This window comes from Triticum aestivum, chromosome 7D (genome assembly GCF_018294505.1).
Source record: "Triticum aestivum cultivar Chinese Spring chromosome 7D, IWGSC CS RefSeq v2.1, whole genome shotgun sequence".
NCBI lineage: Eukaryota > Viridiplantae > Streptophyta > Magnoliopsida > Poales > Poaceae > Triticum > Triticum aestivum.
Window position 1 is genome coordinate 68,412,198 of NC_057814.1, and position 11,430 is coordinate 68,423,627.

At 43.0% G+C, this 11,430-nt stretch overlaps 1 protein-coding gene across 1 annotated transcript; it reads right to left on the bottom strand.

Annotated features, from left to right (window-relative positions):
• Window positions 1-1,121: 1,121 nt before the first annotated feature.
• Window positions 1,122-9,491, bottom strand: LOC123164910 (long chain acyl-CoA synthetase 4). Its single transcript, XM_044582519.1, has 19 exons — window positions 9,270-9,491; window positions 9,025-9,088; window positions 8,838-8,927; window positions 7,301-7,357; window positions 7,103-7,151; window positions 5,999-6,075; window positions 5,162-5,201; window positions 4,977-5,071; window positions 4,334-4,501; window positions 4,121-4,231; window positions 3,959-4,046; window positions 3,399-3,465; window positions 3,232-3,307; window positions 3,001-3,118; window positions 2,629-2,874; window positions 2,399-2,538; window positions 1,707-1,889; window positions 1,491-1,610; window positions 1,122-1,346 (listed from the first exon to the last, which is right to left on the bottom strand). Exons 1-19 carry the CDS (start codon window positions 9,395-9,397, stop codon window positions 1,311-1,313), a joined length of 1,953 nt encoding a protein of 650 aa, XP_044438454.1. The 5' UTR covers window positions 9,398-9,491; the 3' UTR covers window positions 1,122-1,310.
• Window positions 9,492-11,430: the final 1,939 nt, after the last annotated feature.

The window sequence follows — 11,430 nt, forward strand, 5'->3', positions numbered from 1 at the left end:
TTAAGAAGCAAAATGAAGTGTGATGGCTAGTTCTAGGGGAAATATAAAGTGATACGACGGTTTGGATGATACCATTGCACAAAATTCAAATTTATGGATTTTAGAACTTGCAAAAAATGGTGAATGCTCACAATTATTGCGAAAGTTTATATCCAAATTTGAAATACTCATGGAAAATATCAGGCGATACGTACCATGGTTGAGATGATCCCGCTGCACAAAACTTAAAATTTAAAAATTCTAAAAATGTTCAACTTTTTTTCAGGTCCAAATTCGAAACACACACGGAGGAAAAATAAAAGACAAATCCAGATGTGAACAGCGTCCTTTTGTCATCATGCCTTTATTTTATTTTTCATTTTTACCCATGGATTTTCTCAGAAATAGCCGGGGAATCGTCGCCGCAAGGAGAACAGGGGAACCTCAAAACCATGAGAACGACACGAATTCCGCCCGGACACTTGTTGCGCCTCAGAAAACAGCACGGCAATGCATATGGCACCAAAAGGGAAGAAACGTATATGCTCCTCCCTGACGGACTGAAAGCTCAGCGATACAGTAGAACGGAATTTCAGCGGCAGTACGCACGCCCAGACGCCCAGTCTCGCTTGCGACGGTGACATGCTCCGTGCCATATAGCCGATGCCTCCCCCTTTCGCGTTGGCATTCACTCACTTGGTAGCAGCATTTGGACTGCTTTTTGGAAAGTTCCTTCATCAGTGGAGCTCAGAATGTTCAAAACCATAGCACAGCGTTTGACTGCTGACCATTGATTCAACCCTCCGATTTTTAGTTTAATGGTGCCAAAAATAGAGGGGGGAGCTGGACAGTGGTGGTGATGATATTGGTGGGATGCAGGTCAGCAAAGACAAGAGAAGATTCGGAAGAACTGACCGAGAATCTTCAAGCCTGTCTCCGCGTATAGGGCAGGGAATTTAAGAATGCGGGAGAGTGACGCTGGCGTCCGGGCCTGCGCTGACGCCGGGCAGCTGACCGGAGAAGAAGGCCGCACAACGAACAGTTTGCCAAGCCAACCAATCAGAGGAGGGGTGCAGGCAGAGCACCGAATAGGATTCAGAGGGGGGGAATATATCTCGGTTGTGTGCAAAACGTAGGCAGCCTTCAGCAACAAGCCTTGCATTAATTAACCCGGAGGGAATATCATCATCGTGTGAAAAACGTAAGCAACCATTGACAACAAAGTCTTGTGTGTTAATTAATTTACATACACACGCGCGCACACACGAGGATTCGATGGAAGCGTCGAGGATTTAGAAACAGTTTCGCTGCTGTTCAGAGTGCCCGCACTCTTACTTCGAGCTCTTGTAGAGCGCGTCGATGGCTCCCTGAACATTAACACAAAACATGATGATTCAGCTAAGGGATCGAGGTTTTTAGTCTTGGGTGCGCGAACTGTAGAACTTTGGAAAAAAGAACGGCATGATAAGCCGGAATTGGGGAAAAGTGTGTGTTTGATTATGAGGTCTGACCTGGTAGTACTTGAGCATCTGCGGCCGTTTCTTCTTGTACGTCGGGGTGATGAGGTCGCGCTCCATGTCGAACGGCACCGCGTCAAGATGGACGGCCCTTACGAACTCAAAGCCTTTTAGCTGGCGAAGGGGAAAACACCAGCAAACATGTAAATACTAGCCAGAAAAAACGGTGGTGGTCGTCGAGCTGCAGATGGCTAAGACAGGGCGCCTTACCTTCTTCTCCTTTGCAGCCTTTGCGAGTTCTGCTATAAAATGCTCTTTTGTCTTCGCGTTCTCGCATAGTTCCGCCAAGCTTCCAGTGACCCCGTTCTGCCCAGCCCAGTTCTCAAGCGCTTGTTGGTTGGGGTTTATCACAGCGATAAGGAAAGATTCAAAGCTGTTCCCGTACACCCATATCTGAAATTGATCGGCAGAAACATGAAGAAAACTGAGACAAATGGAGGATGAATTGGATGCAGAAAATAGACCAAAAACATTATCTATGTCTTGCATGTATGCCCTTTGTTTTGACATATGTGCCCTGTGTAGTCTCTCAAATTATCGCAAGCGAAACGACAAGAGAAAGCACCGACACAATATAATTTTGAGAAGCCGCTGTTTTCAGGGATTAACATTGATGCATGTTTGGATTATATACCCATAACTAATGGCTGTTGCGGTGCTACTATGGTAAAAATTTATATTACTGAAGAAATTAAGAAACATGTTATGGCATCAGCAGTCATCACACTGTACCAACTACCAACTTGCCTTCAACTTCAAACTAACACTTTAATTACCTACCTTCAAAATCATGTGCCCTGCACAATTCTTTCACCAAGCATGTGCATAAAAGTAGGACCAAACCCAGTGAAGACAGAAATCGCGACAGTCACTTGCAAAGTGAATAATTGACTAATATTTACCGAATCAATCTCTGGAAGAACACCGTAGATATTCTCTAGATTTTCCACTGCAACATATTCTCCCTGTGAAAGCTTGAATATATTTTTCTTTCTGTCAATGATTTTCAAGGCTCCGTTTGGTTGCCACTCACCAACATCCCCTGTATCATTATTCAACTCACAGTCATCATCTAAAATATAATAACTTATGATATCCATTGCCTCCAGTTGAAGTTAGGGATATAGCTAACCTGTGTGAAACCATCCATCAGTCAGGACTTCCTGTGTTAGGTCCTCTCTTTTGTAGTATCCAGAGAACAGAACACTTCCCTTTACGCATACCTCGCCACGAGGAATGCTAGCCAGAGCATCATAACCCATCTCCGAAACTGACTCAAGGCGAACGTCTATATGTGGAACTGGTGGGCCAACAGTCCCAGCCATGGAGAATTCATTTGGTATGGCAGCAAAAGATCCCGCACAGGTTTCGGTGAGTCCTAAAATTGAAAAAATTGGAATTATGCAAAGCTTTATTAGGAAGTGCTTCTGTCATCTAATAATATGTGCAATTCATCTGCAGGGTTTGTCTACGTAATAATAAAGGAACTTAAACTGGTGCATACCATAGCCTTGAACAACATGTGCACATGTCACAACCCTCAAAAATTCTTCAACCGCCACAGCAAGAGGAGCGCCACCAGAGACGATAATACGGATTTTTCCACCCAGCCTTTCTTTCACCTTAAAGATAAGCACTACGTTAGGACATAGTATATAGACATAAAGTTACATTGACATTTTTAATTCTATCTGATGAAGTATAAGGTTGGTTGCTCTTGAATGTCTAGCTGTACCTTGCTGAAAACTAACTTGTCAAAGAATGGAGATGCCTTCTCATGTTTAATTCCTTTCTTCATGCTGTCTAGTTTCCTGATGATTCAATAAAAGATGTAGCTATAAAAATAAAGTGACATGTGCACTTAAAAAAAGGGTTCTCGGTTATAATCATGTGCAAACTTACATCTTGTAACCAAGATTGAATAAGGTTTTCTTTAATATACCACCAGCAGAAATCTTGGTTGTAAGACCTAAATAAAAATAATAATGCATCGAATATTAGGCAAAGTAAAAATAGACATTAGTACATTACATGTAATCTTCCATTGAAGCCGTTTGTTCCATGTCATCCATCTCCATGAAGTTTGATAGTCTCCGTTATTTCCTTTTGCAGACTTATCGGATTTTTCCACCAAAACTTTTAAGTATGGTTTCAACAACTAGATCAACTGAAAGCTAAGGCGTTTCCTCATTGGTGAATAATTAAGATATTTTGAAATCTATAATAATTTAACCACAGAAATAACTTTTATTAATGCATTTGGAGGTAATGTTACAAATATAAAATAATATCTGAACATGTTCACGTCACTAATAGAAGAAAGCCAGAGTTTACAGAAACTTGTGCAGTTATTACTTTTGTAACAAGTTATGCAATCGAAGAAAAGTGCTTTATCCAAATGACACAATAATGGATTTTGTATAAATATCTAACTATGTTAACAGCTAACATCTGGAGTTTACCTGAATATATTCTGTCGAGTACACGTGGAACAGCACAAAATACTGTTGGTCTTAGTGCTGCAATATCATCAACCAACAACTTGACATCCTACAGATGCATGACACTAATTTCAGTATGAACCCATTGACTACCTAGGTAAATAGAGTATTCAGAAAGCATACCCCACGCCAAAATCCGATTCTCGATCCATGAGATATAAACACTTCCTCAAACATCCTATCGAAGACATGAGCTAGTGGAAGATATGACAAATAAACATCGTCTTGATCAAACTGCAACCACAAAGTGGAAAGTAAGAAGCATTACTTGTGTGATCCAATGAAGCATGTGCAATGATTATTTCGTTATGAAATGTGTTGGGATTATATACTTACAGCTTCACCAATAGATTGCACTACAGAATCAGCACCAGCCAGGTTAATAAGAAGGCTTTCATTTGATATCATAACACCTTTAGGGTCTCCTGTTGTTCCACTTGTGTACATGATCGTGCAGATGTCGGATTTCTTCTTTTCAGGAAGATCAACAGGTTCACCTCCACCCTATAAACATGTCAGGCACACAAGTTTATGAGTAAGTTTATTATAATGGTTCAATAACACGTCATACAGGAGTAACTTGGAAACCTTACATTATGAATGAAATGAACTACAGTTCAGTATTTTCAACTAGAATACAGGACAGTCTGAACTATTTCAATAACAAGGAAGCAAGATTATTCACAAAATTTACCTTATTGGTTGTGCAATATATACTATTATAACAATCATGTAAGACATATAAGTAGCTAATATGTCACATTTAATATGATATAGGTAAAGCTAACATCAGGGTTTTGCAGGGGATGTTAAAGATCTTATTAGGCCACACAACGGGAAGCTAAAGTATCAAAATAAGGCAAAAAGGATAATTTGCATTGCATATTTCTTTTCTTAAAAGAAAGATTGTTGTGAAGCACTTCTTTCCATAACTTCTACCAAAACACCTAAAAGAAGCTAGCTGAACACCAAATCTTACCGTGATCAGGAATTCCTCCCATGAGAAAATGGACAGCCCATGGTTCTTAGCTTCCTCTTTCTGATCGTTTGTGACTCCTCCGAAGCTGACGATTGCTGAAAATGAGTTAACAATAGAACCAATGTAAGTCCCACAGTGACGAACCATCTAATTGATCTATACCGCTTATTATTGCAACAACTTACTTTTCAAATACTTTGAAGTGGCATGACAGGTTTTCAACAGCTGCCACAGTTGAAAGCATCAGCAATCAGGGGATTAGGGATTATAAAGTCTCAAGCAAACAGTACATGACAATCTCTTGCTAACACATGTCCTGATCTGTCAGGATAAACATAATTGAGAAAATTGCTTCCAGAAGTGAGAACTAGCCATCTAAATAAGAACTAGCCCAACCTAGATCCTGCGGAGTTGACCCGGCCGTCGCAGTTGGCCGCGGCGGGGGAAACCCGGGAATCGCCTGCAGCGAACCCATCGCACTCGCCTCTCTCGCGGAACGGACCGCCGTGACGCCATTCGGACTGGGCGGCGCCTCCCTCTGCAAATCTCGAGCGGTGATTCGCCGGGGAAGGCCTGGCGGCGTCGCGCGTGCGGCGCAGATGCACCGGTGTTCTGTGTTCACTGTCCGTCCTGCACGGCCGAGGGGCGTTGACTTTACTGGGCCGGGCCGGGCCGAAGTAAGGCCACGAGACGGGCCGAAAGGGTCATACTGGATGTTGTTGTAACTGGGAGAGATGTGCTTGATTGATCCGCCCGTGTAAAATTCCTCCATTCCCCCTCTCTCCAAGACCATAAAATTAACACAGTTTGGTATCAATTTTCAAACCAGGTTCATTTGTGTAAAACTTCTCGGGTTTGATATTCATTGCGGGCCAGTAATGCGTGTTTAAGAGGAATAAAAATAAATTTGACACATTCTTTTTAGGGGAATAAATTTTTTGACATAGTGTGGTAGTGATATTCTCTGTTTGAAACTTATTAATGGAGTGATGAAATTGAGGACTAAGTGGCCACATTGTTACCTCCCCAATCTTCTTCTCTTCCACGAAAGCAATCAGGAGTTCGGCATGGCAGGTGATGAATTCCACTGCATTAGCACCTAGAAAAAAAATGAGAGTATTAGTCAGATCCAATCTTGATTAAACTTACGTCTTTGCTAGTCACGCAGATTAGTATAGCATTCACTTTTCTATCTTTCTTTCTTTTGTCAAGTATGTGTAACATGCAACTTCTCGAAAGCTCGAGGCATATGGTCGTTAATAACGGGACTAGGCAATTGTTTTTGCCAAGAATAAAATAAATTAGCAAGTGTTCCCTCTGTTTCTTTTTCCTCTGCATACTAGGTTTTCTCATGTCAGACTGTGAAATTTGACGAGGTTGCTTCTGTTGTCCCATGACGCGTGCGAGCCTCACTTTTAAGTAATCACTTTGGGCAGCGCAATGACTATGGTTTCGTGACTTATAGTCCTGAGGTGTAGGGATTTGTATAGGGCTGGTACATTAGATGGGCTTTATCATAGGCCAGTTAGGATTTTAGATGGACTAGGTTCGACTTTGAGTCGAAGTATGTTTGGATCATCGGATTGAGACGGAGATTGCATGTTGTGATGTTTTTTTTGTTGTTGGCTAGAGGGTAATTCCAAGCCCAAGTCGAAAAATATCCAATTCCTAGTAGATTTGCATTCTACATGGGTTGGAGAAAAGAGAATACGAGATGCTCCCTCCATTTCTTTTACTTCACATATTAGGTTTGTCTTCAGTCAAATTTTTTAAAGTTCGACCAAGTCTATAGAAAATATACAAACATTCACAATATCAAATAAATATAATTAGATCCATCATTAAATATATTTCATATTGTATTTATTTGGTATTGTAGATGTTGATAATCTTTAATATTAGTTTAATCAAATTTCACAAAGTTTCACTTGAGAAAAACCTAATATGCAAAGGAAAAAAGAAAACAGAGGGTGTACTTACTAATACATTTTTATTCTCGACAAACAATCTAGCCCTTTTAGTAACAACTATATACTCCCCCCTTTCAATAATTCTTGTCGTGGTTTTAGTTCAAAACGGAGGGAGTATCTTTATAGGGTTTTTGTTAGATTTGGCATACTACATACCAAGAGTGTCGTAGAGCGGCACGCAACAAACTCCGAGGGCATTGCAAGCCTGCAGTACATGGTGGAATCAGTTGCAAAACCAGACAAAAATATATGTATATGTAACATTCATCTGAAAGTTGGCAATGTTTTTCCCTACAAAATAATATAATGGGTATAAACATTGTTTAGACGAGGGATGATCACGTAATGATTTACCTCCATGCTGATGATCCATTCCGGACAATTTGCACCGTAGATGCCAGCGCGTTCACCCTGAAATTAGCATACACATCACTTTATTTACACTTTCTCGTGAGGATATAAACGCTTTTATATTTCTTTACAGAGCGAGTACTTGGCACTAACATTCAGACAACACGAGAGTTGTTTTAGTCAAACAGAAATTAATTTAATTTGTGTTAATGGAAAACGAATATGATAATCAAGAGGATCGGGATGGGAGATGCAGCATCTACACGGGAAGCACGATCGAACTGGTCAACTCTTCCCTGCAGCTAGCGTATGAGCTGGTCAGACTTGAGATGGTTCTAGTGAAGACTAGACTATTCCATGGAAGAGAAAACTTCAAGGGTAGACTTTCTTCGCATCCAGACAAGCCATATCCGTGTGACAGTGGTTGTATTTTGTACTACTAGTATATATATCTGGCTGTAATTTAAGCTTATACCGGATACTGGAAGGGATAAGCATGGGCGAAAGCCTTTTTCAGTATCCTCTTGATAAAGTCAAAGGTGCTAACACTAGCAGTTATTGGCTGATGATGCACCCCGTCACCTTTATATAATTGAAACACTTGCAGAGCTGCTACCCAACAACAACAAAAAGATCTCATCATGCGAATATTGCCTTTGGAGGCCCAGCTCCATGGAGAGAGCTCGGTTTTGAAAAATTCAAAATTCATCAAATTTCATATTTTCTAGGTTTCAAAAAATTCTAAAAAAAAAACATATATACATGGAGGCATAACACACATGTGTGTAAATTTTCAGGGCAAAATATGTTGAAATGAGAGCTGTGCAAAAAAAAAAAGACAAATCTGAGGCTTTTTAACACATGATACTATTCATCCTCCCAAACCATTGTCTTTTTTTGTACAGATCGCATTTCAATGTATTTCATCCTGAAATTTTACATACATACACATAACATCCTTATTTACTTGCACACTTCTTTTCAGATTTTTTTGAAACCGAAAAGTTTGACTTTTGATTTTTTTTAAAGGCCTCCATGGAGGATGAGAGCCAAACGTCCGTTCTCCTCATCATGTGACTATTGACCAAGTATTCTCAACCTGAACTATATTGGTGGTGAGCAGCATGTCCGGTACGGATTATTAATCAGTGTATCACTTAACTGACGAATTCCTCAACAGCTTGTTCAACTTGGCAGCTGTGGAGATCGTGGCGCCCCCGGGCTCCAGCTAGTTAACCGATTATACGAACAAGCTATGCACGCGATATGGTCATATTGTACCTCCAGTCCTCCACTAACGAACTGTATTGCTAATGATATGCTAATAGGTAGCCTGGCGTACGCGTAATTATTACTAGCTGCTGCTACCACTTAATTATATAATTCCGGAGGATTAGGATCAAGCGCAGGGCTTGGAATTTTCTGTCCCCATGTTGGATCGATTCATGAACAGTTGACCTTGATAGGTGTGGCTTCACATTGTGATAGCTGGTCTACATCATCACGGTCACAATCAAGCTGTGTGTACGCACGCACGCACCTGTTTGACTCCGGAATTGCTCATGGAGGCCGCGAGCTTGATCACGACGTCGCAGACCTCCCTGTAAGTCATCCAGGCATAGTCGCCGGCCTGCATGATATTTTGATTCAGCTGCTAGCTCCATTGATTCAAGCTGGCAGAGGAAGTTAACACGGTTGGCTAATTGAACTGAGATTCAAGTAAGTACCTTGCCGTCGACAACTGGCCGGTGACCGAGCATCGGGTTGCTGGGGTACTTCTCCACGGAAGCGCTGCAAGATCGCTCGCAAAAGACATGTTAGATCGATCGATGAAGCTTCAGAAACAGAGCGGGTTTGAGCATGTGCAGCTCGATCGACATGGAATTTTTTTTCAAGCGAATGTTGCCACGGTGATCGCCGGCAATACGTCCGGCGAGGTGGGATGGGAGGATGGGACAGGCTACTAGCTCACCGGAAGAGGTCCCAGAGGCAGTCGACGCCGGGCGGGGACTGCAGCAGGCCGGTGTCCTTGGCCAGCACGTTCCGGTACGACGGCCCGGCATTCCCCTCCGCGCCGCCCGACTCCACCAGGAACTTCATCGCCTCCGACGACGGCTGTACGACACGAGAGCGAAGGAGGAATAGCTGAGGATGGATGGGAGAAAGGTAGCTGCTGACACGATGCTGGAATAGACGGAGACAGAGAGATCGGAAAGATACATAGCATACCATATATATACAGCCGTTGGGAGACGTGCTGGAAGCTGTTGCAGGTTTTTTTTTTTTGAGAGAGAAGGAAGCCGTTGCAAGTTGGGGTAGTCGTCTCTGGAAATTATATTCGGACACGAGGCCCACCAGCCCGCGTCGTACCGCCTTCTTATCAAAATATAAGACGTTTTCGTAGGCGACTATATTATACGGCACGGAAAGCGTGCAGTGGTAAGCAAACTTCAACCGATATCAACGGTGCATAAACATGTAGCACTATAGTATTATGTTCTAGGGGAAAACCATGCATGTACTTCTAGGAGAAAAAAAACAGATACAGTCAAGATATGCTACAGTTTTTTTTTTGGGGGGGGGGGGGGGGCAGAAAAAAAAACAGATACCGTTAAGATACGCTACAGTTGGATTGGATGGCGATGTGTTGTGTGTGTGTGTTTTTTTTTGACGCGAGATGTGTTTTGTGTGTGTGTGTGTTTGATTCAAAGATGTGTTGTGTGTTTGACTATGCAGGGGCAGAAAAGAAAAAGAAGAATAGTATAGATCAGCCGGTCGATAGTACCTTCGTATTTTTTTGGTACAAGATCGTCGCGTTGTCAGATCTAATTTAGAAATCGATTTCGAAGTTTTGGTTGGGGCGACTTCTTGATTCTCCCCTGCAATGTTTTTTTTCTTGATTCTGATTTCGAAATCTCGACGCCCCGCTTCTGAATCCTGCAGTTAGGAGGTCGTCGACCTTGTAGCCGCATTGCTGCGCAGCTGCCTCGATCGGATGCAGTCATCAACCATGACATGCCATTGCATTTGAGATCACGGCAAGTTAATATAGTGTGGCTAGGCAACTTGGGCGTTGGCTTGGCACAATATTAGACTGCTTCACAACAAAGCAAGGAGACGAATATTAGCCTGCTTCATGAGAAAGAAATCACATGCTACTACTATTTATCACTCCTGTTCGATGACATTTTTGTCCACATCTTATCCAGGAGGACGACTCGACTAAATTTGTTTAGGAGAAGTATGAGACAGGCCAGGGGTAAGTTGACTGGAAATTAAAGTTGGGTCAGTAGATCTGTTTCTAGCTGTTGGATGCGAAATGAGCGGCCAGGTTGTTTTTTCAACCTCCCGCATCATCTACCGTTCATCTTCTTCCCTGAAACCTGAAACCGCCGTCCTCTGCCACCCGCTCCAGCCCGCTGTTCTGCTTGCATCTCAGCCGCCGCCCACTGCCTTGCTTCCTACGACCACGACCATCCCTCTAACCCCGGCAGACCTCCAACTCCGACACCGGCGAACTTGCACCCCCGTCACCCTAAGATAGATGAGGAGATTGTTCCCCCCTCTGCACCCGCCGCACCCCTAAGATAGACGAAGAGGCTACTCCGCCGTGGCTGCTACTGCCTCCGCTGGCGGCCTCGGTGCTCCTCCATGGCTGCAGCTTCCTCTCCACCGAATCGACTGACCCGAATTACAATTTCAGGCGACTGACGCTGAGCAAACTTGGAGAAGTATATATAGAACTCAAAGAGACATGCACGTCGCGCACGTCTCGTACCCTACGCATCGAGTGTCTCGCGCAAGGGTGATTAGGTATCTCATGTTGGAGAACGCAGTATTTCAAAATTTTTACCTACGATCACGCAAGATCTATCTAGGAGATGCATAGTAACGAGCGGGGAGAGTGTGTCCACGTACCCTCGTAGACCAAAAGCGGAAGTGTTTAGTAACGCGGTTGATGTAGTCGAACGTCTTGGCGATCCAACCGATCCAAGTACCGAACGTACGGCACCTCCGCGTTCAGCACACGTTCAGCTCGATGACGTCCCTCGAGCTCTTGATCCAGTTGAGGCCGAGGGAGAGTTCCGTCAGCACGACGGCGTAGTGACGGTGATGGTGAAGTTACCGGCGCA

Coding starts and splice junctions, on each gene's coding strand:
- LOC123164910 (XM_044582519.1), bottom strand. CDS start 9,397: ATGAAGTTCCTGGTGGAGTCGGGCGGCGCGGAGGGGAATGCCGGGCCG. Junction 1,611..1,706: donor AGGCTGCAAAGGAGAAGAAG/GTAAGGCGCCCT, acceptor CCCCTTCGCCAG/CTAAAAGGCTTTGAGTTCGT. Junction 1,347..1,490: donor AGATGCTCAAGTACTACCAG/GTCAGACCTCAT, acceptor GTTAATGTTCAG/GGAGCCATCGACGCGCTCTA.